The sequence below is a fragment of the Copidosoma floridanum genome, unplaced genomic scaffold (assembly GCF_036245765.1).
Source record: "Copidosoma floridanum isolate Cflo_tuat_1 unplaced genomic scaffold, Cflo_Japanese_pri ptg000029l, whole genome shotgun sequence".
NCBI classification, from domain to species: domain Eukaryota; kingdom Metazoa; phylum Arthropoda; class Insecta; order Hymenoptera; family Encyrtidae; genus Copidosoma; species Copidosoma floridanum.
The window spans coordinates 1,738,249-1,764,598 of record NW_028321906.1 but is presented as its reverse complement, the minus strand read 5'-3'; the positions used below and the strand labels follow the sequence as shown (position 1 = coordinate 1,764,598).

The 26,350-nt window shown below is 36.8% G+C and overlaps 2 protein-coding genes across 3 annotated transcripts in view; both read right to left on the bottom strand.

The window, feature by feature from the left end:
- Nucleotides 1–5,514, bottom strand: part of LOC106637219 (uncharacterized) — a 187,964-nt gene extending 182,450 nt beyond the window's left edge. For both annotated transcript variants that reach the window (XM_089596132.1, XM_089596133.1), the window contains exon 1: nt 5,434–5,514. The gene's annotated coding sequence lies outside the window, so the exon portion shown is untranslated. The remainder of the gene's footprint in view (nt 1–5,433) is intronic.
- A 1,619-nt stretch (nt 5,515–7,133) lies between these two features.
- On the bottom strand, nt 7,134–26,019 carry LOC106637218 (dicarboxylate carrier UCP2). Its single transcript, XM_014349926.2, has 6 exons — nt 25,850–26,019; nt 17,723–18,113; nt 17,379–17,500; nt 16,237–16,346; nt 11,192–11,425; nt 7,134–8,943 (listed from the first exon to the last, which is right to left on the bottom strand). Exons 2-6 carry the CDS (start codon nt 17,840–17,842, stop codon nt 8,558–8,560), a joined length of 972 nt encoding a protein of 323 aa, XP_014205412.2. The 5' UTR covers nt 17,843–18,113; nt 25,850–26,019; the 3' UTR covers nt 7,134–8,557.
- Between the last annotated feature and the right edge of the window lie 331 nt (nt 26,020–26,350).

Here is a 26,350-nt window from a genome sequence, read left to right as displayed (position 1 = left end):
GCGCATTGTATACAAGTAGGTATATATTATAATGGCACCCGAGAAAAGTCGCGGCAATATGGTTGAACAACAAAAACACAAACTCAAACACAAACGACCATTTGCTCAGCGCCAAAGCCATGCGCCTTGGCGTTTACGTATGCATAATATTTTGCTTTCGCAATAATCAGCCGTACACACACGTATACACGTATATCTGGCAATTTGATTCAATTTATAAATCACACTTGCACAATACACGCGCCCGCGGCCCCAACAACGAAATCTTTCTCTCTTCGCGTTATGTGTACGTGTGTTTCTGTGTATTTATATACTTACAGTGTATAAGCTGTGCGGAGTGCGTGCGCGCGAAAATAATAATGCGGGAAGTCGTAAATAATTGTCCTCGCTGAAAACGTGACTCTAGGAATGCGCGATTTTACTGTCACACACCGGGTACGTGGAGGCGCGCCGAGCAGTCTCCCTCGCCAGGCGCCTTATCTTCGACGAGAGAGAGAGAGAGAGATAGGTATGCGGCCGTAATGAGGCGTGACGCTATCGCGCCGATAATTGTTCTCTTTTCCCCCCGATTGTCCGAACGGTACTCTGTCGTCGCGCTCGGGGCGAGTGCAGAAATACACGAGAAAAAAAAAGAATCCAAGTCGAGTCAGTTTGCATTGGAAGGGTGGAGTATTTTTTCGCTTGAATCCCAGCGTCGTATTATGCTAATAGGGCACACACGAGAGCTGAAAATAACAGCTCACGCGGTGGGTTTTCCAATGGGGCGAGAGGTTTCCTCGCATATAATACAGCCACACGTGCGTCTCTCTACTTTTTTTTTTCTCCCAAAGGAAGATGAAAAGAAGAAACCGAAGGAAATCTACTACCGAACTTGGGAGAGGGAGGGGTGGGGGGAGACCCATCGATAACGATGGAGCCTACTTCTCCGACGACAATGGCAATGGGGCCAATAACTCATCTCGAAAGCAATACATTGTAATTAAGACACTCGGGCGCAAGCGAATTTCTTCTTCTCTCGCTCTCTTCTCAATAGGTAGTGTACACACACGTATACATATATATAAATCGCGACGCGACGATGATGAAGCGCCGGCGAGAGTCCTATCCTCGATCGTCGTGTTCGTGCAAATGCACGTGCCTGTATATGTATATATACATATACGTATCCCTCGGTACGCGTGTACACGAAGGGAGCAGTGAGAGCAGCGCTGGCTGTGGGCTGCAAAACGTAATTTCTCTCCCAAGAAAGTTCCAATTTCCATTCTCGCTCTCGGGTCTGCTCCCGCTGTATCTGCACGTGTGTGTGGGTACCGGAGGCAAAAAGAGATACTGAAAACCACTCTCGACAAAGGGAAACCGATCCGGCTCTCTCGCGGTGTGTACCTACGTACTGTCGGGCGACCGAAAAGGGGAGCTCGTGCCGTGACATATACGTGACTGCCTATCTGTCCGGGTTTTGTTGTCTCTTGACCTCCAAATTAAAGCTTCGATCGGCAGTACTTGCTTTGGCGGAGTACCGGCAGAATGGAAGAGAAACGAGAGCATTACATATAGGCAATACTTTTGCAACGCTTGTGAGTACCCGAGAATGGTGACTTCATTAAACGATTACACGCACTGCACCGAGGAAATTATTGTTGGGTGGTTGGTTACGTTGGTGTTGATCAATGTCGATGGGAAAAAGGAAATTCCGCGTTGTCATCGCTTGTGGGTTCCGAGAGAGGAGACAGTTCTGCTCGCGTTTCCAGGGTAGTGAGAACCTTGTCATCGAGGGGAAAACAAGACTTTCAGACGGTGAAAAGGAGCAATCAGCGGAAGGACGGAGGGGAGGTGAAAATAAGGAGCAGGGAGAGACGGAGCCTTGAAATTGTACCTCGAGATCTGTATCCGTCAAGATCTTTGAAAATAAAAGAAAATGGAAACCAATTTTGTAAAAAATTTTTACGAAATTGATGATTAAATGGTAGTTGGTAATGATAGATAAGCAAAAAAAAAGACAAATGTAAAAAATAAAATAATCAGCAAAAAAAGTCGACAGTAAAAAAAAGGGTTAGTCACGGGGTAAGCAACGGTAAGGGCACTTGTGACTTTTTTACCAAGTATCGTCAGTGAGCTTGCCCTTGACTTCCAAATTTAAATAACACAGTGTGAGCCAGAGCTTTATGTACACCAAAAAAAAAAAAAAAAAACGCAACCGCTGATGTTGTCGTGTGTGGCATTGACGCTTTTTTTAGCTTGCAATACTAGAATAAGTCATTGACTCTACTGAGTAAGAACGCCAAAAGACCATTAATGGCTTTTTTTTCGTGAAAAACTTTGCTAGATAAAAAAATTTCAGCCCAGTAACTTTTTTTTTTCTTTTGAAAACCGATTTTCTAATGTGAAAAATAAGATCATGACAGGTTTATTATACAAAAAATTTTTTACGGTAAAAAATGTCAATCTCAATTGAACACAAAAAGTTTTTTCCTACCTCAGGCATTTTCGAAGGTTGAGTGTGCCCTCGGTAGGAAAAACTGTGTTTGGCACATAAATGCCATCGATCCGGGACTGTCTTACAGCCCCCAAAATAGCCCGAAAGGCGATGGCACTTTTGTGACGAAAACTACCATTTCTCAATTTGGCCTTGGTTTTACTAACGTTTCTTTTCCTCCAAGACGATCATGATTTACTTTTTCGGTTTCACTTTTAAGTTGGAAAGTAGGATCAAAGGCCTTTTTAACAAGATTCAAGTTGAACATTAACTGTGCATAACAACAAAAGATTTTCTGTTAAACGATTTATTTTATGAAAAGTTTATAGCAGTGTTGGATTTTCACAACTTCAAGGCTTTCTACTACCCTTCATTTTCCCAGTTACTTTAGCGTTACTGCAGATGTTACGTACTAATGTCTGTTGCATGCACATATAAACATTTACCTATAGATTGGATACTTGACGACTTGTTTAAGATTTTTAAAGTAGACAAGGATATGAGAAGCATCGGTTGGTTGTTTCTACAACGGGGGTATACAAAATTTAAAAAAGTATGAATAATCGGAAACAAATCGAGGATAGCGCTTTCTTTCCTCGAGCCACGGAAATACTGATCAGTTTGAAAGTTTCGGGCAATGGAAGTGAGTTCGCAAGTTCAAAAGTAAGAATCTAATAATTCATTCGATCGTCGATGCGATCACGTTTTTGATTAAAATTCAAATTAGCCGTTCCTGCTGCCAACCTGCGCTTTCAACCGCATTACCGGTAGAATATATGTATTCTAACTGTGTTTCGAGCAGAGTTATAATTGAAATAAAAGTGCCATCATTACTCATACCGACTGCGGGACCACCGGTCCTCCAACCCTACATACGTTCAACTCGCGAGTAGTAGACGGCCCGCAGGACATTCCGCACGAACCAAACGATGCTCGAGGCAGTGACAACACCCACAGTTCACTAGTCATCGGGTCAAGATCGAATATATTTTCCAAAATTTCAGTAACCTCCAACCGTTGGCTTTGACATTGACTACGTCAGAAACAGTCTACCCCCACACCATGTATCTCATTGCACCCAGAGTCCCCGATAAAGGTATCGATTGATCGAGCGAGTCTGCCACCAACACAAGTAACACCGGATCGGATCGCTTCCCACCACGTTTCAAGTGAATTCCAGTGCGATTTCATTCGCGTGCCATTGAATGATGTATGGGTTTCAGCCGAAAAGTCCTAAAAGGTCTTTTGTTTTAACATATCCACCGTCTATGTACCTACTCTAAAAACAAAGCAGCTGCCCGTTGATAACAAACAAATGATACATAGAACCTCGGGTCTCCCGCTCCGATACTCCCCAATTATCGGTATAAGGCCCTAAAGTCGATCTACTTACAATAGATAAGTTTTCTTTTTCACACAGCTTAGGACAAAGTGCATCGCCAAAGCGAGCGGTGGAGAGCAAAAGAGAGGCACAATCGAGTTTCAGCGTGGCAGCATAACAGCTCCGTAGGACGAGAACAGCGAAGCGGTTGGGTGTGCTTTGCCGCCGTGAGGACGGTAAGATGACATTGGAGAGTGCAGGGTTTCACGGAGGAGACCTCTGCGAATGGAAACGCACGAGGCAAGAGAACATCAGCCTCTTGGAGGGTCGGCGAGAGAGAGAGCAACGCGAGGGGAAGGGGGTTACCCTCTTCGCGGCGTGCACGGGAGGAAAAAAGTGCGCGCGGAAACCGCAAAGAACCTCGCTCCCGATGCACCGCTCGCTCCGCGCAGGACACGTCCTCCTCCTCCTCCTCCTCTTCTTCCTTCTCTTCTTGGACTTTATATATATATTTCAAGGTGGCACGTACAGGCATATGTACGGCATGGCGCCTCGAGCACCGTGCATGCACGTATATGAGTGTGTACACCCAGTGACTCTTCCCCCCTAAATGTGTTGTTTCTTGCACACCCCCGTGCGTCTATCGTGGGGACGCGAATGAAAGCATTCGAGGGGGGTCTCGGAAAGGACGGATGGGCGAGCCAGTATGGGTGCATTAGTCACCCCCGATAGGGCATGCAACGCGCGTACCCGATACCATCACTCGTTCCTTCCTTCCTTTCATCCTATATACTTAAGTACCCTATACCTTTTGCTTGCTCTTGTCCGTCGATTTCCCGTTCAAGGCGTGCAATATCCTCTTTTGATATGTGTATACATGCGCTCAGTAAGTACTTATGCATGCATGCAAGTACACACATCGAGAATGCCTTGCAGCTTACGGTGTCTCGAGAGTATATTAGTACACAAGTACCCGAGCGTATATTTACATGCACTTACGATAGTACGTAATACCTGCATGCATGCATGCATACATGTGCCTGAACCGTAGGATATATAGAGGATAAGCGAATGTATGCACATACGAGCGCGCGCTCATCTGCCTATCCGTACGAGTTCTGTGCCCATTCGCCATTTCCCAGCTGTCCGTGTGCGCCCATGTGCACGAATCTCCGGGTATGCCTATACGGTATGCAGTATACTTTATACGTGCGTGTGTTGCGTTTACGCGCAGGTAAGTGCATTTTTTATGCCTGCATGCTGTGCATATTCATATGCAAGTTGTCGAGATGTATGCGAGTGGGTATAGGTAACTGCGTGAGAACGGGCTGCTCCGGGGCAAAAAAATTTGGAGCTGGCAGCGGGAGAAAGGAAAACAGAGAGAGAAAGAGAGAAAGAGAGAGAAAAGTTGCCAAGCGACGACGACGACAAAAGAGCGCGAGGGAGCAAAAAGTCATAACCGAGAGCAGGTTGCAGCCGGCTCCAAAGTGTGTTATTGACGCCCGGTGCCCACTTTCTCCGCTCCTGGTCCGGAGACGAATCTCCATCGCGGTCCTTATGCATTTTTTTTCCTTTTTTTCCTTTTTTCCTTTTCTTTTTTTTTTTTTTTTTCTTTATATAAAACAAACCGAGTACTCACGTTTTTGTTGTCCCCTTCCTTCGTTGACCGATCGTCTCCACCACCACCACCCCTGGCGGCCCCTCAACACTCGACGAGCGACCCCGACCCCATTACCAGGACCGATCTCCCGATGCAGGACGACGAGGACGGTAAACAGTTGCCGCCGATCTCCGCTTCGGCTCCGGGTCGCTGCGACAACAGTGGTGCACTTGGTGCCGACATAACCTTGCGTCAATTCCGCACAATTACTCCAATCGCTTTTTATCCACTTCGTGCCCAGCCGATCTCAACGAGATGACAAACGCGTGTATCTCGGGCACCCCACCGCACTTTGCCAACAAAAACAAACCATAGGTATATATTATAACAACCGCGCATATATTATATACACCGAATACACGTACACCGTTTGGCAGTGGAACACGTACACGCGTACGTATGCAAGTAGCTATCAGGCACTGTTATACGGGTTGTTGCAGTGGCCGATCGCCGCGAGGGACATTCCACGTAGTCCAAGTTCGCTGGTCGTGGCGCCTCTTCTCGCCCCGTTTCTCCCTCGAGTATACTTTTTTTAGAACAAACTCCAAGTCGAGGGGGCACGTCCGCGAGTCCCTTTGCACACGCTCGCCCCGTATACAGTTGAGACGATCGCACACAATACAAGCTAGCGTATAGAGCGCTTCCTGTGCTCCTGGGGTGCCGTGAACTACCCGCTACGACTCGGCTGCTCCTTTCCTCGCTAATTTCGATACCGATTTATTTGTATAGGTACTCTTGGGTAATCTCCGGAGGGCCGTGCACTATGCACTCGCACGAAAAACATGAACAAGTCGCACTTACGAGGCGCATGCACGCGCGCGCGCTCGCTCTCGACAGCAGGTTTGTTTTAACGCACTGCACGCACGTCAAGATCGGTGAAGCGGAGGAGGAGTTGGTCGGTGTATATACACACACGGTAGAGGAGTACCCTCTCTCTCTCTCTCTCTCTCTCTCTCTCTCTCTCTCTTTCTTTCTTTTGCCGCCAGTGCACACCTCTGTTGATTTATACCTGCAGCGGAGCAGAGAGGGATACAAGTATAACGATCTCAATGTTGCAGTCCAGCGAGGCACGCCACCATGGGAGTGAAGCCGGAGCTACGGCCTGTCTGAGAGTATCGAGTATTCCCGAGTCGTGCTGCCGCACGCGAGTTTTAGCGCTGCTGGTGGAGGAGAACTTATTGTACCGGTATATTATACGCGCCTGCAGAGTGTAATCCTCCACCTGCGCCTGCGCGGCAGTTTGCAGGTTTCCCTGAATAAGGCGGCTCTCGGGACTCGGTACACTGGAAAAACAGAGCTGCCAACTTTAGCTTTTGAACGCTATGTTGGAGGGCAAATTTAAAAAAAAATCGGTATGAGAATGATGCTGCCGATTTTTGTATCACCACTTTAATGTGGCTTGAATCGTCAAGAGACGCTGGTACTCATCTCCTTACCGATTTTTTCGGTACTTCACATGCATACAGGTACTCACGATTTGTAATCGCTGTTACCGATCTTCAATAGTGAGGCTTTTTTGGCGTACTTTGTATCGGAAATTTTTTTAAAGTTTCAACCAACCATAGCTGACACAAAGATTTGCACCATCACGATTTTCGTAAGTGGTATTTCGTTTAGATTAAATGTCGATGGCACTACCTGCGCTCAAGTAAAAGCGGAATAATTCAAAACGGCAGCTGTGGGATTGGCTCTTTTTTGTATACATTTTATTTGAAAAGTTTTCCAACAATATGATTTGTGAGAAAGAGTAGCTGAACTGAAAATCCACACCAAAACGTTTTCTTGCGTTCATACCAATATAGATTAAAACTAAAGTATACTTACACCTATTGATCCAAATAAAAAGATTAAAAAAATATGACATGCATATTTTCTTTTTTTTTTTTTAAATCATAATTATTGTTATCTAACAAAGGACACACAATAAATCAAGAGGGGTGAAATTAAAAGCCACTGTAAAAGTAATTTTTTAGCACTTCATTATATTTAAATTCATGGTAAAAGGATAAGAACTTGCCAACACCAATTAATAGCCTCAACTGTTTGGAAAGAGTTTCACCGTGTTTATATAAATTTCCACTCCAAACACAGTTTACAAATATAAAAAATCCAATCCGTGTAATACAAAAGACGCACGCACTCACGTGTACATTTATCATCACAGCATTTTAAATGAAGACACATTATACGCTAAAGTCGATTAAAAAGTGTTATTCATGAATAATCAAATATACGATTTGGTGTTTTGCGTTTCATCATCTGTTAATACTAAATTAATATGTTACAGGTATCAAGTATGCACAAACGTCAACATACATTTAATTCAATTTTATTGTCTCATTTACGTTTTGAAGAAAACAAAAAACAAAAAACTAAACAGTGATTATTGATCATGATAATGTAACTGCGAGTAGTAATACTATACAAAGAGAAATCTATGCAGCCTTTAATTTGTTACACAAATTAAAGTGGCACTTACAAATTCATAAATTTAGCATCAAAATTGCTGTTATCCACCTAGATGAGTCAATCCATAATATTTTTTCTTTTTATGACGCATAAAATAAAAATCTCAATCTCTATTTTAGTTGGTAAAAAATTTTATCCCTCGAAAAAGTTGATCCTTCTCTTTCAATACAATTCTTCTCTTTGTATCCAAGTCATTAAACTATTAAAAGATAAAATACCTTGAGAACGATTAACGTGGTGACGTTTAACAAAAATTTATTACCCCACTGTAAGTGACCAACGTTATCATAAACACAATATGAAAAAGATTCCAGTAGAATGGATAACGGATCACGCAAAATGAGTTAGTCTTAAAACGAGTCATAAAATTCATGTGGTCAAATTGGGCATGTCATTACAATCAACAGTTACAATCGATGATAGAGGCGAGGGATGAACTTCACATTGTCAAAATGAATGAAAAAAAGATCAAGTTTGTGCAGTATTTTCGCAATAACGATGTTACAAGTGAATCAAAATTTACATGTGCACAAGTAGTCCTGGTGTTTCCACAGTAAACCAAAGGCCCTCCACATATCTCTCTCGTAAAAAACAAAGGTTGGTTCAACGCGACGGAGATAAGGTGCCCACCCGCTCACTCAGCAGCCTGCAGCTTCTTCACCTGGATCTTGATCTGCTCGTAGGTGACCCAAAGGACGATGTTCCAGGAGACGAGTCTCGTGAAGCTCGGCACGAAGCCCTTGTAGAAGGCCATGGGCCCCTCGTTAGCCAGCATGCGGTAGGCCGTGTCGAGGGCGCCCCTGTACTCGCCCGGGGCACTGTTCATGTAGCGAGTCTTGACCACATCGACGGGGCTGGCCGCGATGGTCGTGCAAAAACCGGCCGCCACCGCGGCTGTCAGGTGGCAGGGGATGCCGTCTCGCAGCAGTCCGGAGCTCAGGATCTTCTCCTTGATCACGTCGTAGCAGACTATCTCGGCCACGTTGACGATCGCGTTGCGCGAGACGTTCGGCATGGTACCTGTTGGGGGACATGGGGTTATTAGTAGATGTGTGTGCCGATCGATTTGGCTGGAGGGGCAATGGGGGTTGGTTTTCGCTTTCGTTTCGACGAAGCGGGACGGACACGTGAGGGGGAGAACGGGCTCTTCGACGAGGGTGGATCGGCGCTCGCCCTCGACGCCTTTCCACGAATCGGTAATGGAATAAGAGTCTTATCCGAAGGGGGATCCGGCCTTTGTTTGGGCTCGCAGCCACGAATTCGATTATGGATTTTTGCGTCTCGTCGGAGTGAACGAGGAGGCCTCGTGGACGGGAAAAATTTTACTTAACGAGTGACAAACTGTCCGATATCACAGCGCTTGTCTTTCCCGGATTATCGAAAGACAAGAGAATAAAAAAATGTCTCATCGTGATGGTAACTTTTTCTTTTTACTCTCAAGCTTGGTTTGGTACGCGTGACCGTTATTTGTGGAAGTGAGGCTCGTGTAATCCATCTCTAAAGATAACGTGAGTATGGATGGGTGTATGCCATGTGCAGACGCACTGGAGTTTAGGTGTTTAGTATACCGCCGATAAAAAGAATAATATGTGATCGATACTAGTTCGTTTGTTACGGTGTTGAAAAATAAAATGAACTCTAGATTTTTTTGTCCACCTTTGAAAGTGATCTTGATTCGTCCCTGATATCAGATGATAAGTGACAAAAATAGTGGCCAGCTTTCATAGATAAAAAGTCAATGTGGCACGCTTTTTTTGCACCGTTATAAAATACTCAACTTAATTTTTCCTTCTCGAGTAGATCAAATATAAAGAATTTAATGGAAAATCGGTAAATGTTTGTAACGATCACGATTTTAATGCCTCGTAGCATCGAATTACGAAAACACTTAAAACCGTCTCAACTTTTATGCAATGGATAATGCAGATCATTTTTATGGCGGACCACTAATATATTACAATACAGTTTCTTTATAAAACGTGAGTTAAATATATGTACTCAAATAATCGAGTTTTGCGGGATTAGCTTCTATTTCTTTATCGTTTGTTACAGTGAGAAAAAAAAATTGATAGTGTGATGGTTATCAATATATGATAAAACTTGACAATAAAAAAACAATGCCATGCTGGGGATGAATATTTAATGCACGAAAAAAAGGGATATTGTCAAGTATCGAACTTTAATTAGTATTAAAATCTCAGACAGTTGCTTGTAAACAGATAAACCTTACTCCTGCACAAGGACTAGTTTAAAATGTCGTTCTGGAAAGTGGTAAGATAAGAGCTTTGGACAACAGTTAAAATTCAATGAAAAAAGGACGTTCAACTATTTTTATCAATCTGTCCTGATGAATATTGAAAACATCAAAAACGATTGTTTGTATAACGCGTACAGAGACTCCAGCAAAACTAAGCCATGCGTAAAAAGCGTACGAAGCCGATCGCCGCTAGGCCATCATCAAACAACCGTACAGGATGGAGTGGCACGTGGCGTTGCAATAAAAACGACGACGATTTCATTTCATCCGTGGCTGCCTCGCCGGCCGCACGTGCCGATAATGCCACGGTGCATGCACGCATGACAAGTACAGGGTGGAGGCCCTCCTCGACGACCCCTCGAACATAGAGAGAGAAGGAGAAAAGGAAAGGGGAGTCAGAACAATTACCCATACACACACGGAGAGTTGTCGTTGAACTGCAAGTACAGACGGGCATCACTGCACGCATTACGGAAAAACACGAATGGCCGATATATTCGTAACGGTATCGAGTACTGTTGTCAGTGCATCTCATTTCCCTTGTTTATCTCTCCCAGACTCATATAAAAAAATGCTACCGACAGGACAATGATCCGTGCGCCTAATCAGCGGCGTTATTTGCGTGTAACGATGTTAATGGCTCTTTCGACACGAATGGGCAAAGGGTGCACGTGGAAAGACACGCGTGCGTTCACTTCAAAGTAATAATAAGCGCATCAGGGAGAGAGTACCCACTGCATATGAAAAGTGGATACACACTCTGCGTGGCTGTCCCACTTGGCCGAGCTGTTTGCTTGTGATTTTAGTATATAATTCATCATTAGTGGCACAGCTCTTGGGAATTCAGACATCCGAACGTTGAACAATGCGCAAATGTATAGGAGATGAAAAGGGGGGAAGGTTATCTCAAGGACGGATAGGAAGGGAAAAAAGCCAAGTTGTGTACATCCGTGGTGTGCAGCTAATGGGAGCGCGTGCGCGTAATGAGTTTGTGAGATGATGTGCGAGTACCTTTCCATAGTCCACTGGTGCCTTCGTTGACGGCGATACTCCGGTAGGCTTGAAGAGTCGAGGCGTACCGAGTCCGGCCGTGCCCGTTGTTACCGGCCTGCAGGCGGACCTTGACCACGTCGGTGGGCTGGGCGAAGAGCACCGCCAAGGCGCCGGTCGTGATACCGGCAGCTATGCGCACGCCGATGTTGATGGAACCGGTTTCTGGTGGTGAGGACCCGTGCCTACGGTTACCTGTTGACGAGATGTCCCAGGTCAGAGAAGGCGCGATAGTTTTTTGGAAGTTTTTTTTTTTTTTTTTTCTTTCTTTAGATCGAAGATTTGCATACAAAGAGGGTGTTTTTTTTCTTTTTAAACTCAAAACAACATGAGATATTTTACGTGAAATTGAATGGTAATTTACGTTTGCAAATGAACTTGGTTTAGGCGTGATCTCTGCTGCGAAGGAGAGACTTTCGATAGGTGTAATTTGTAACACAAGGTATAGCTTTGGATGAAACACACCGTGGTTAAACTAATACTTAACTACGGATTATATTCGATATGATAATGAGTTATTGCTATATTATTGTCTCTAAAAATCAAGCAAACATTTTCATACTTTCTTAATTTTTTCGAAAGTAAAAGATCAGCTTGAAACCTGTATTAGTGAACGACCTGTTTTTTCGATTAAGAAACAGATGATTCGGAATTTCCCAATTCCTTATCTCTAGTAATCTTTTATAATGTGAATTGTAAGTTTTTTATCTCATTTATTGACAAATAAACAATACCAACTATGAATTTTCGACAGGAGAACATTTAATTTATTGTGACTTTGGTTGTACAGTCATTCAATCTCCAGCATTTTTGTTTTAAGCATAAGGCCGTCATTCGTCTTCTATCGTTCCAAGAATAGGGAAAAAATTTATCTCCAAATGGTGATACAACATAACTCGCTTATCTCATTAAGGCTATCTCGTGATCTACCAACTAAGATACCCAGAAAAATACTTACTCCCCTGCTAGCCAAGGAACGAACGCATGAGAGCACAAGCTTTTTCTATTTTTCTCTTGCATTTTCAGAAGAAATATGGCATTCTACTGTAAAGTTTGAATATACTATCAAAAATACATTCGTAAAAATTGCAAAGTAGTAACAGTAAAGACAAAGCAGTAGCATTGTTGAGATATTTAAAAAAAAAAGAATAATTACATATTTAAAGACATCTTGGAAGACCCCAATGAAAAATATAGGCAAGAAAAACTCGAGACAAACAATGGAAACCAAATGGAAACAGAATAAGAAAAAGTCATTGAAGACAGGCAACATGAGTTAAAAAAATAATACGATTATGAGCTAATTAAATTACAGGTGTATGAAAAAAAGAGTATCTCGAAGCAAAAAAATACTTACTATTATCTATGGACATAAAAACAGTTACCCGTACCCAATCATACCAGAACCGAGGGAAATACTAGTAACCTCTTTAAAAAAATAAGATGTTAAGTAAAAAACATAAAAAATGTAATAGAGATAAGAAAAAACTACAAGTCCTACCAATATGAGATTATTGACTTATGCATACAACAAGTTGTACATGGTCAATACAAACGTTACAATAACTGGTATCGAGAAGTAAAAAGAGATGATTAAAAAAAAATTTTGGGACTTAATTAAGGCTCATTTCGTTCATCTTTCTAGGTTCATTCACAGAGATAGAAAATTTACTGTCCAAATTTTTCATGCAGATACAATGGACTCCCTCGTGTTTTGTCCAATAACCTTCGTATTGAAAACTCAAAATGTACTGCATAGATCTTATAAACCATTGTTTAATTTCATTTTACTTCATCTACATAATCAAAATTTAATGAGGTATTATTTTTATTCAAATTGAAGGACTAACACCATGTCTTTCGCCAGGGCTTCAAGATCCATGGTTTCCAACCAAAAATTAAAATAACCTTATCTTCTGTATCTTTTACAGTTTACCACTTTCCTTGTGTCTTTATTATGAAATTTCATAGCATCCATCGTAAATCTCTAATACTCTGATTCTTTCCAGATGGTGGGCTAACACTATTTCCTATTACCATCTCGAGGTTTGGACTCTGGTAATAGGCTCATTCTAGATACAGTCGATCTCCAACTAAACTCAACAACTTTATTATCATGAAGTAACAAGGTGTTACAGAACTGGGAGGTTATGTATGTATTAAAACCTTTGTTTAATTTTGTTTCGAGATAATATATTAACGATGTTTAGAGTTGATAAGTAGAGGGTTAAAGGCTTAGGGTTTTTCAGGTTTTTTAAATGATAGGGCTATAAAGATTAAATTTTAAGAATTATTAAGAATTTATTGTGTAAATTTAGGGGTTATGGAAAATTCTGACGTAATGGGTCAAATGGACATTGAGCTCAGTGACCTCAAAAATGTACACTATACGAGGTTAAATATCGTTATGGAAAATCTTGATAAGAAGAGGTTAAATGAACTGTTGGTTCGGATTCATTGCCTTAAACACTTTCTTGACATACACTGTTTAATTTAAAAGAGTAGATGGCAAGTTAGAAGGAAGTAAAGAAATAATAAGTTTTAAAGAGAGCACAGATCATTAGTCCAAGAATATCAAACAGAAATGTAAAAACAAAGATATCAAGACATGAATAAGAGTTAAAAATATATACAGTTACTGGATTTAAAAAATATAAAAATGAAAACACGTATAAACTGTTGAAAAAAACCTTATTCACCTAAAAAAATAATAACAATTTTATGTAAAAGGCGCAAATATTTTAAAACTCATACAGATGAACAAACACTTTTTAAGATATTTATAAAGAACAAAGAGCCAGAGAAAAATCAAGATAATTTAACAACAAAAACATGCGTATGCCAGTATAGAAATGATTGCAAAAAGATAAAGACATATGAAATCGACTTATAATTTTATGTGCAACTCTCAGACCACTACTAAAATACATAAAGATGGAATATATCTTTTTATACAAGTATAAAAGAAGATACACACAAATGGCATCGTGAATGAAAAAAAAAAAAAAAAAGAAAAAAGAAAAATAAAAACAAATAAACAAAAGAATAAAAATAAACGTAAGTGGTAGACATCTGTATGTAAGACTGTCAGAAAAAATGCATAAGCTTATTTAAAAATGTCTGGTGTAATAAGTAAAGATAAAAATTGAAATACAGAAACACAAGATTCGATATGTCTACAAACTACAACCGTAGAGATTGAGAAAAAAAAGGTAAAAACCGATTTGTACGGTTCTTATGACTAAAAAATAGTCTTCAAAAAAATTTAGTGAACGATTACATTTTTAAGCAACTAAAAGTTAGAAACAAATATTAACAAAACAATAAACATGAAAATCATCAGACAATAAAAGATAGAAAAAAATTGTATGTAAAGAAATAAAAGAATGATAAAATAAAACATTTTTTAACATTCTAATGAAGACTCAAACTCACAAAAAAAAAATTTTTTTTATAATGTGATCGAAAAAGTATAAATAAAAAGATAAGAAATACAAAAAAGGATCGTAGATAATGAGCAAAAACAACAAAGATGTTGAGTCTTGTGTTTTTATTTGTATAAGCAAAATGATGTGGAGATAAATGGAAATGTTGGATAAAGTATCTTAAAATAAACAGTTACAGATACATGAAATCAGAGTAACCTTGAATTAAAGATACATATGAAATTATGGATGGGCAGAGCATGAGCAATAATATAGAGTGATGCAAGTATAAATAAGATAATTTTGAAAAATTGGGGCCAATTTTCGTATTGCGATACATAAAAAATTTATTCATTAACGTAGGGTCACTTTAACACTTCAACATAATAAAGATTTTTGTTGAATTAACACATCAATATACTTACTTAAGGTAAAGTACCCTATATTCGGACAAAAGTGTTGTTCGGACCTAAATCCGAACAGCAGCGATAATTACATAATTTTTTTACAATTTCTGAATGAAAAAGTTTATTTGTAATCTACAGTATCGAATTGATTTAAGATAGTTACAACATATGTCGAATTAATTTGATAATTCATTAAAAGAAATGTTTTTTCTTGCAAATCGAGGTTTTTTGTATTTGGCTGCTGTCCGGAAATTAGATACTACGGTTCAAACTGTACCACATTTTCGGACACACATAATCCAGCAATTCACTAGCTTACAAGTGCAAAGAAATGGTATACAAAGTAGTAAAATACAATAATAATTTGTTTTTTGCATTTCTTTAACAAATTAAAGCCATTAAAGTAAAATATAACTGTATATAAAGATCTACCATAACCTCATTTTCTTAATGTTCACGACTGTACGGATTATGGTCCCTACGTCGTAACGGGACCTATATTTGGACTATTTAGGAATGCATTGTCCGAATATATGGATTTTGAGACTGAATATTTATAACTATTTTAAACAATGATCACACGGTTACAAAGAACTTTTTTTTTTCAAGTGACAGAAAAATTACTTTATTATCTATATGTCAACCGTCTTTTTCGCAAAAACAGCTAATTTCTTTGTGAATTTAGAAATAGTGGATTACCTAAAATTATGTGTCCAAATAGAGGGTACTTTACCTTATATGCTATTTCTTGATTATTTACAGAGCGAGTAATTCATTAGCTATGACATAGTTAATGAAAGATTTATCAAATGGTTAATGAAAGATGGAATTGACATCAATAAAAAAGGGTTCTATTTCTCGTAAGTGACAATCCAATTGATCTAAGAAGAAAAAATCGAGTAAGAAATATTTATTCTGCGTATTTATAAAACAAAAAATTTTTTTAAATGTCTTGTGTACACTGTAATTAGAAAAAAAAAAAAAAAACTAATTTAAAAAGACAAAAAAATTAAATTCACAGTTTCAAGCTGACCTTTCACTTTCAGATGATAATAGTAGAAAGCGCGGAAATAAAAAAAACCAATCGGTATGCATTCTTTGCTCATTTTTTTCAATTATCTGGATTTTTGTTAATAAAACTCTTTGCAGAGTCTTAGTAGTCATCAGGAAATACCGTCGATGATTCCAGCGTAGAGTGTCTTGACGCTGTCGTAGAGGCCCAAGCGTACGCTGGCGAAACACATCTGTCTCTGGAGTCCCGCGGATAGACCTCCGTACAGGCTCCTGCAACCACCCTCGCTCAACAACACCGAACTCTCAACAACCAATTGGTTGGAGCTGCGTAATGCATGGCATTACAGCTCCACAACTTTTTCTCTCTATCTTTTCCTGTCTATTTCTTTTGATATTCTCACAATCTTTTGCGCATCGTTAACTTTGTCACCAGGAGCAAAGTCATTCAACTGATTTTCTTTACTGCTCACACAAGTATTGCTTTGCCAAATTATCTTCATCTTTATCGTACAACAAGGGATCAACCTTTTGTACATCTCGTTAAGAATAAAGACAATTTAAAAAAAAAAATTTAATCGTACATAAATAATAAAAAAAGAAAATTACTTAATTTTAAATTGCAAAATTTTACTCTTAAAATTTTAAATTATAGTAATTTTTTTTCTGACTGACACGTATAGCTCGAAAATAAGTAATTTATATGCACAGCCAAAGAGTTTGAATAAAAAAAAATAAAGTATCAATTAATGTTCTATAACAAACTTTGGTCAAGTGAAATATTCAAATGTAAATTCAATACTTAACAAATATGTATTATTTCCGAACACTATGTTGTTGTATCCGTTATTTCCACTAATGTAATCTGTAGCAATGTAATTGCAATGCTAATTTTACTTATTGAATATTCAATTTCGTTCTTAATGAATTGAGAAATGACATTTCTTTCTATAATACGTATCTGCTTATTCAGATTATACCAAAGATTATCATAGAGTTAGAATAAATAAATAAAAGCCAAAAAAATGAATAAATAAAAAAAGAATAGATAAAAAAAAGAGCAAAAGCATTAAAAAAGATAAAATAAAAGCAATCGCGATTGACCAGTTGAAATAAAGTAGATTAAGATGTATACGAAATACAGTTGCAAAAAATTATCGCTCTCGTTAAATTAACAATATTTGTAGCTAGGCTAGTTAATGCTTGTGCGATATCGTGACCTCCATTTTTTTTAACAATTCAAAAAAAATCCTAGACTATACCTACCACTTGTAAAAATAGATATTGGAAAATTTGAGAACGTACCTCATGCCTTCATTACGAACGATGTTGCCCATGGTCTGCATCAGTCCAGGCTGTACGGCGTTGACCGCCAATACTGCGCCCTCGCCCGTAGCGACCAGTATCGCTCGCCCTTCTCCTGCGATCTGTTGTAATAAACATTTACTGGTACATACAAATGGCTTGCATAATATTAATAAATTCAAAAGCCAGCACATGGTTTGGTAGAATCTTATAGTAAAAATTCTTTAAAAATGCTGCATTACATCTTGCTTTTTTACAAAAAAATATCTCTACTGCAAATGTGATCAACTTTGAAAACTTTGGAAGAATAATGCATACGTGCATTCATTCAGTGATTTATTTACCTGCATCCTAACTTTAGCCGTGTCCAGTGGAAAGGTTGCCAGATCTGCTATGCAAGCTGCAGTCCCGGCTGTGAGGAGCTTGACTCCGAGTGACATATCGTTTTGAGCGTTTGTGGTCATGATGTTTGGTTGGCTTATTGAATTTTTTGTTTCAAAGCAATTTGACAATTCAACAAAATTCAAATAAAAAAAGTTTTAAAATACTATTCCGTATAAACTTCCAACGTATCTACACTATTTACACGCTGCCAATGGTCATTGGCTGCGGGGAGAGCTCAGCTCAAATGTTCGACTGAGATTCTCTAAAGTGATCTGGAAATGAGTGCAGTCCGCGCGACCGCGGCTCGTGTTTAATTTCCTTGCCACGAAATTCCTTGTACATAATATTACTCTGCAACAAAAAAAGTAATTTTCATCACGACAAGATTTCTTTATTTTTAAATTTTAGTTAGTAAAAGAAATACCAACAAATTATCATGGTAAAAAAAGTAGTTTTTTTTGCTGGACCGAGAAAATAATATATGTTAAAAGTATTGTGATTATAATTTTTTCATTAATTTCATGAGCCCAAGGTCTTGTCCTTCGATAGTAAATTGATATCTAAACTGATTTCATCTCGAATCGAACTTTTTCCTATAATCTTAGCTTAAATTCGTCTATTATTTTGTTTTTAATAATCTACGAGAACTTAATTTCTTTCAGGTGATGACTTATAAAGAATAGTAATGTAAATATTTTTATCATTAAATATTTTTATTTCTCATGTGAATGAGTACAATAACTATGGGCTATGGGTTTTAACTACTGATGGTTAGCTAAAGTAAGTATTTTTATTTGGCTAGTCTTACGATGGCTTTAAGTGTCGAGAGAAAATAACGTGAAACTAGTTCTTATAATAAATTAAAAGTAATTTGGGAATAATAAAAAGTATCCATGAAAATGCAAAATCATTTTAAAAAATGAGAAAGTGTTCATTCATAACTTCTCTAGTAGACTATTTAAATAAAACTCAAATATGACACTTAACATTTCCTCAAGATTTTATTAAATTTTATTTTTTAATAAACAGGCACTTGTTTTTCTTGTCATGCCAATAAAATTATTATAGATTTTTCCTTCGTCATCCACTAGCATTCGACGTGATATAATACATAGAATTCTTATGAAACAGTGAGAAGCTTAGATTCTGACATTATTAATCTCACTACATACGATTCATCAATCCACCTTGAGTGATTGTGCGGATTGTTCTATTTTCCTGTCTTGCTTGTAATATTTTATTGATTAGCTGTAATGGCCAAGAATCTTCTAGTAAGACACTGTTAGTTATGAGTAAATGTATCGATATTACAAATCATGGATATAAAGCCAAGGTGAGCCAAGATCTAGTTATGTAGAAGATGTAATGAAGAAGTACACACAACATTAATGAAAAAAAGTGTACTCATGTAAAGTCTAGTTAGTAAATTGCAATAAATAAGAAGATATGGTAATAAAGAATTAATTATGCATGGTGAGCGTTCGTTCGTAGTGGAGTAGATGTCAAGCAAGAATAATAAATTTCTGTAGCCAATGACTTCTAACTTGTTTTGAAGTATTTTTTTTTTTTTTATTATTACATCCAGATTTGACCCTGATCAAATGCTTTTCAAATGACTAGCTAGAACTTGATGACGCATGATTGTACATTCTTTTAGTGTCTCATAGTCAGCATAAAAGAGGTATAAGAAAGATTTTAGGGAATAATTAAAAGTGATTGGGCTACGCAGTAAAATTAAAAAAAAAATGTGTAATTTCGCAGTTGTTTTCTATTAGCTAACAACTAATTTTCAAGTCAGCAGAAAAAGCCAAACAAAACAATGAATCGTGGGGGAGAAACTACGTCAAAATTCGTTGGAGGCTAACAAACAAAGTGTACAATCAGACTGAAAGCTTACTCAGAGTTGTCCAATCGGCGAAAAGCGCATATTTAAAGCATTGGAGTATAAGTTAGCGCAACGACACTGGAAATATGACCAAGTTACAAAAATGCCAAAACAAAGAAAAACGAGCTCACGTCAATTAGCGAATTTTTCCAACTTTGCTTCCCTTTAGTGGATACACAACACTCACTCGGAATCGAGTGATTTCTCACTACACCGTACACAGCTCCTGACGACACGTAAACATCGTGCACACTCTTGCTGAATAGGAAAAAAAGGTGACGTGTAAAATATCGCTCCTACTACTGAAGCATTTACAGACTATGCTACCAAGTGTCGTAGAGAGAGAAAAAAAAGAGCGTATTGCAGACACCGTTCATAAAAATAGAGACCATATGCAGACAATTGGAAGCCAGCCAAGCAAACCTCGCTAGCTGACTTTTTCTTCAAATGCACGTGGTTGCATGAAACGCAGGGAGAAAGAGTCCATTCAGCAAAAAGATGCAGGTGCGCATCTATTTACGTTAGGCTTCATCAATTGTGAGAGGAGACATGGAATTAAATCTCCAGAATGGGGAGACAAATAAAAACTTGTTGCTTAGTTGTATATAAACTAAGAAAAAAAAAAAAAAAAATTATAGAGGAATTTCAGCAAAAACTATCATTCCGCACATTACATCGGATGCAAACTGGCAAAAAGGAAAAAAATTTATTATTTTTAACGGTAAAGATTAACGTTTTAATAGTATAAATTACAGTTTGAATAGTAAAAACTATGGTTGGATTAGTAAAAATTACTATGCTGGAACAGTAAACCTTAACAGGATCGATTGGTAAATTTTATTTTCCCTTACAGAAATTTTTACTATCCATAATTTTAACTGTTAGAACAATAATTGTATATGTTTCTCTATAATGCTTAGTATTTTTTCTCCCAGTATCCTGAAATAGGATTGTTGTTTTTCAAGTTGAAGGGAAATTGCAACTACTGTCAGAAATAAATTCATAAAAAAAACTTATGAACTATAGAATCCTCATCATATCGAAACATTCTTATATGATTTTTGATAAATTTTTTTAATAACATTGAAAGAAATAGATTATTAATTTTAATTGTTTCTTTTTATAAATATTCTACGTGTGATTACCCTTTTTTTTTTCATCCAACCTCAAAATTTTAATCATTTATATCATTGTTTCAACTCAAACTTTTGAATTTTCCCGCCAAGAACAAACCACGTGGTAAGCCTATACGAACAAAATATTAAATAAACAAGCCGATGAACGCATGAAATTGCATAGCAAATTTTTAAGAATTAATACTTTTAAATGCGTTAATTGTTAATATGTTCTCTCAATTTTCTTGACAATATTTTGTTTTATTCTTAATGTACAACAGTGATTTATTCTTCTTAACCTCTACTTATAACTAAAACTATTAATATAAAAATTACCATTAGCTTAAACTAAAGGTAGTATAATTAGTAAACTGTAAAATTCTAATTCTTTAACTGTTTTATTAGAATTAGTAACCATAGAACTAAAATAAATGTTAACTGATGTATTGAGCTATTGCTTGTATTATAGCTGTGTATGTTATTATTTTACTATGTGCTACATTTGAATGTATTATTCAAACTCTACAGAGAACCCATATGAAATCTTCTCAACAGACAAGACATTCTAGCTTTAGAGTAGACTTTACAGGCATAATTACTGTGTATACCTAAGCTTCTTCTTGGTAGTAGTAAAAGATAGCAATGTAGGAGAGGGCTACAGTTTTACGATTCTTAAAAAGGCACCTTTGTCTTGAAGTTTCTTTTGGACACGAAAAATTTCTATAACGAACGAGAGGTAAGGCGACTATACAGTTACGTTCACGATGTGTTGTACTCAATTTTAAACTTTTATTTAATAAGCTGATAATGTTTAAATTTTGAACCAATAAATAAGTGTACGTAGAATTAAATTGTATTTTTTTTATATTGAGTTAAACATTTGTTGGTTTCTTTAATTCAAAATAACAAACAAGCTTAATTAAACCATTATACACTATTTTATCGTTGTTATGAATTAGTTTATTTTATACTTAGCTGATTATAAATTCGTTTTTACCAACTAATTATGATATTCGAAATTCATACAAAGTAATTAATGACCTGAAAAACCTTTCTTGTTCATCGAAGTAAAAATTTTTTTTCAACGCTATTAATGTTCTATGAGTGTTGACTACAATTAGATGGTTTAAAAATAGCATGGATTGACAAGGATTTGTTTTAAAAGTCAAATAAACTATATCATTCAACCCTGTCTTAAAAAAATTTGGATCGCTGATTTATAAAATATTATTCATTGATAATTTTATATGACACGAAAGCTATAGTTAAATGATATTTGAAATTAATTTTTTCTATTTGTGTTGTCTTTACAGTACATCTATTACGTGGGTTAGATCTGGACCTATTAATTATATGATTTAATTTAAGTACTCAAACACTATTGTGATCCACACAGTTGGTTTGTACGGAAGCGCTGAAGCGCCACCTAGCCAACTACCACGGAGCTAGCTTAATGGGTTGATTTGCATAGCTAGCTACTGGCTAGCTAGGTATACCCTAATCATATTATAAGTATATATATATACAGCAGACCAGGCACAGAACGCAAAACAATCAACGTTTATTTTTTTTTTGATAATTTTTACGTAAAAACGCGATAATGCTGAACAAGTATATAAATACATACGTATAATATGTTTATAGCGAGCCAGTAGCTAGCTATGAAAATCGACTCATGGAGCTGGCTATGTGAGTTGATTTTCTTAGCTAGCTACTGGCTAGCTTTAAACATATTATACGTATATGTTTATATCATTTGACGCCAAAATGATTTATTTGTTCAGTATTATCGCGTTTTCACGTAAAAATTGATGTACATCTCTAAAATTATCAAAAAAATGTAAACGTGGATTGTTTTACATTCTGTGCATGGTCTGCTGTGTGTATATATATATATATATATATATATATATATATATATATATATATATATATATATATATATATACTTATAATATACATACATATATATATATATATATATATATATATATATATATATATATATATATATATATATATAATATAATTATAGCTAGCCAGTAGCTAGCTATGCAAATCAACCAACGCAGCTAGCTCCATGGTAGTTGGCTAGGTGGCGCTTAGGCGCTTCCTGACATCTTGAGATTAGCATAAATATGAACTATTAGTTGCTTTTTGTTTGTGTTACTTATAATAAATATAAATTTATGACGGTTATTATCCTTTAGTCTTTTGCATTTTAATGGTAGTATTTTGCGCACAATCAATAAGAGAAACAATTATTATAAGATTTATATTATTGGATGTTGGTAATTAAAAATTTTTCAACTTTGTTCATTGATATTATATAACATTATTTATGTTCATAAGGGACAAAATTTGTTATTGGTATGCTACAAATTGTAACTAGGGAATAATTACTACTATATTTTATTTTTGTCAGATAAATATTCATGATAAAATACCACTAAAAGCATTCTTATGAGTATACATGTTAAAAATACAAAATATGTTATAGTTACTACTGACATAACGGTGATAATATGTTTGATCACTGATTTTATGTTTTATTATTTTGATTAAAGCTTTTGCGCTTTATATTTTATAAATAAACTTTTAAACAGTTATTACAACAAAATCAGCTGAGCTATCATTGGAAAATAAAGTGTAAGCAATATAACAGTAACATAATCAAAAACTCATATTTAACTATATGTTACCTAGTCCTTAGAGTGAGAATAAATAATCATATTTCACTAACTTAAAAAACCGAATGCAAAATAAACGTGATCTAGGGTCAGAAATAATGTACGTAGTGATAAAAAAATTTTAATAAATAACTAACTTAATGTTTTTGCATTATACGCGTGATTTTATAATTACAATTAAAGACAGTAAGATAATGAATCATATTTGTGAGCCTTACGAGTACATCATATGTCTAGTATATTCACAAGGTAAAGCAGTTAAAAGTTGAGCGGAAAATCAGAAGATACAACGTAGTTAATAAATTTAGCAGGAAACGATTGGATTTTATAAATCAAAGCTTTTGAATCACGGCTGATTTTGACTTCACGAGAAAATGCATTCTTAACTGCAGCCCATGCAATGTTAATAATTGATAAGCGTACCACTTGTACAATCTCATGACTAACGTAAAAATATACACATGCATCGATATCAAAATGAACCCAGTAAAGTTCATTTACGATAAAAGCACGTTAATTATATGCACACGTGTATAGTCTGGGAATTTTTCTTTATCAATCGTCTTTTTATTTTTGTTAACGCGTCATGCTGTCTGCAAAAACGAGATTGGTACTCTCTTTACGTTATCTTTCGTGTATTGTGCAGTCGAGAATCCACGTTATATCACTGTCTGCCATTATTACCTCAAAATATACAATAGTAAGGACTAGTGATTTCTAGGACATAGAATTGCATATGATTACATTATAATATAATGGAATTTTTTGGCTTTGTTAAAGAAAATCATTTTGAGTTTTACTTATAAATTATAGGTATGCACAATATTATCTGGGAAACATTAAAGTTTAGAAGCTTTTTATAGATGTGCAACATTATACGTGGTGAAAAAACAAATTTGATTAACTTTTTCTTTAGGTCAAATTCTTTAGAAAAATTAATTTTTCTTGTAGAATTTGCATGGATAAAACTACTACATTATTTTTCGTGGTCAAAGTTTTTTTTTTCGTAACTAAGCCGATCTAAAATTGATGAAGTTCAAGATATTCAACATAAAAACCTCAACTACCTTGTTTTTTAAGTTTATTTATCTACCTATGATTAGATTTCACTACAACTCTTTGTTATAGTTCCCACAAAATGCTTTGAAATTCCTGTACTGGTATGACTCATGTTGATTCTGTAAACTAGGTTTTAATTCGCTGTATTGACTATTGTACCGATAAGATAATGTTCGTTTCCGGAAAACAAAAGTATGAATTTTAGATTTTTCGTAGGATTTTAAAGTGAAATTGTAAAACTATGTTTGACATTTGTTCAAAATAGGAAATATTAGAAACATTATTTGAGACTTAAACTTAAACTTTCAAGAACAGTGTAAGCTTTTTTTTATTTTTAATTTCGTTATAGAGACTATAGAGAGCACTTCTAGCAATAAAATTACTCAATAAATAATGTCCACGTTCTATAGCTGATGAATGTGCTTTTTTGTTCATGCAAATGCAATTTATGAAGTGAAAACGTAATGAGACTTTTAAAGACCGCTGAAATAAGTAAGTACTCATTATGAAGAGTGAAAGTGAAAAATAAAATGGTTTGTTCTAGTCCGACTTCGATTCCAAACGGTGATTTAAAAAATGATTGAGAGAAATCGAGCTCAAGCAATGTTTTGAGATTTCAAATTAGTCTTAAGAAAAATCTTATAACGTTCTTTTCTTTAATTAATAATATCCAAAGTTACACGATTCCTGTACGTTACAATTAAACTCGTCACATTCTCTGGAATTAGAGCAAAGGGATAATCTGCTCTTGCGCATAAGTAAAAGTGACGCGGAAATATCGATCAGCCACCTTGCCAATAACAAAACAAAGATTTTGTTTCAAGTCGTAAGTTTTGGACCGCAGTTCTATTTCGTCACTAAATTTAATGCTATTTCGTGCATTGGACTGTTTAAAAATATGATCATGACACTTCGCAAAATCCATGCAACGAAATAGTTAAAAAATACTCGTGACAGTTCCCAAGCTTTCTTAATTAAATCACCCATTACACTTAAAATGATATTAATATTATGACAAACCTTGACCGTACAATCATGGGAGTTTCCTGTAAAACGCAGCCACGAAATTCAAAAAATTAATGAATAAAACGCACAAGCAGACCGAATGGACTCGTCGTATCGATCGGCGACTAGTCAGCTGTTTCGCCTCTCTGTTTTCAAAACAGAAGCGAACAGAGAAATAAAAATAGCAATGGTTCTCGTCGTCATTACACACTAGGTTCGAAAGGTAATTGATTCGATTTTTCTTTTGCAAGTAAAACGTTCAAAAACAGGCAAAAATTATAACAAAAATAGCAGGAGATGGAAATTTATTTAAAGTTAGGTTTAGGCACTTACCAAGTTTACAGTGGGTGAGTAACAACAGAACTGAATTCCCTCACGAGGCCTGGCACTGCTTATAGTGAGCTCCGACCAATCCGGAGGCGACTCAGCTGCCTTCCACCAACACAGCTGCTGTCTCCGTCTTTAACGCTACGTCACGCTCGCTCCGCGTGCTACCTCGTGCTCCGCATGAACTATACCAACGCACGACAATAAGCCGTAAACTCGTCACTCGAGAGCTTAGATTTTTCTCTGTCCCTCTTTTTCGCCCCTCTTTTTCTTGGAGCTGCGTCGTCATCATGTTATCTAACAAGCTTTTTCGTTTTCCCTTTTTCTCGTTCATTGAGCTGTTTCACTCGGAGAGAAGGAATTTGAAAGGCGAGATTAAAAAGAAGGCCAAGGATCGGAGACGCTGTTGGATCGTCGCACTAAGGCTGCATTTACATGGCGTCTTCAGCTTGTTAGAGATGCTTGAGCTGATTTGCTTGAGATGCGAGCCTTATGATTGGAGCAATT

Bases quoted from the DNA above. Each gene is read 5' to 3' on its own strand.
- LOC106637218 (XM_014349926.2), bottom strand. From the start codon at position 17,842: ATGACCACAAACGCTCAAAACGATATGTCACTCGGAGTCAAGCTCCTC. The intron at 17,501-17,722 runs GTAAATAAATCA...TTATTACAACAG, and splicing joins CGGCTAAAGTTAGGATGCAG to ATCGCAGGAGAAGGGCGAGC. The intron at 8,944-11,191 runs GTACTCGCACAT...GTCCCCCAACAG, and splicing joins CACCAGTGGACTATGGAAAG to GTACCATGCCGAACGTCTCG.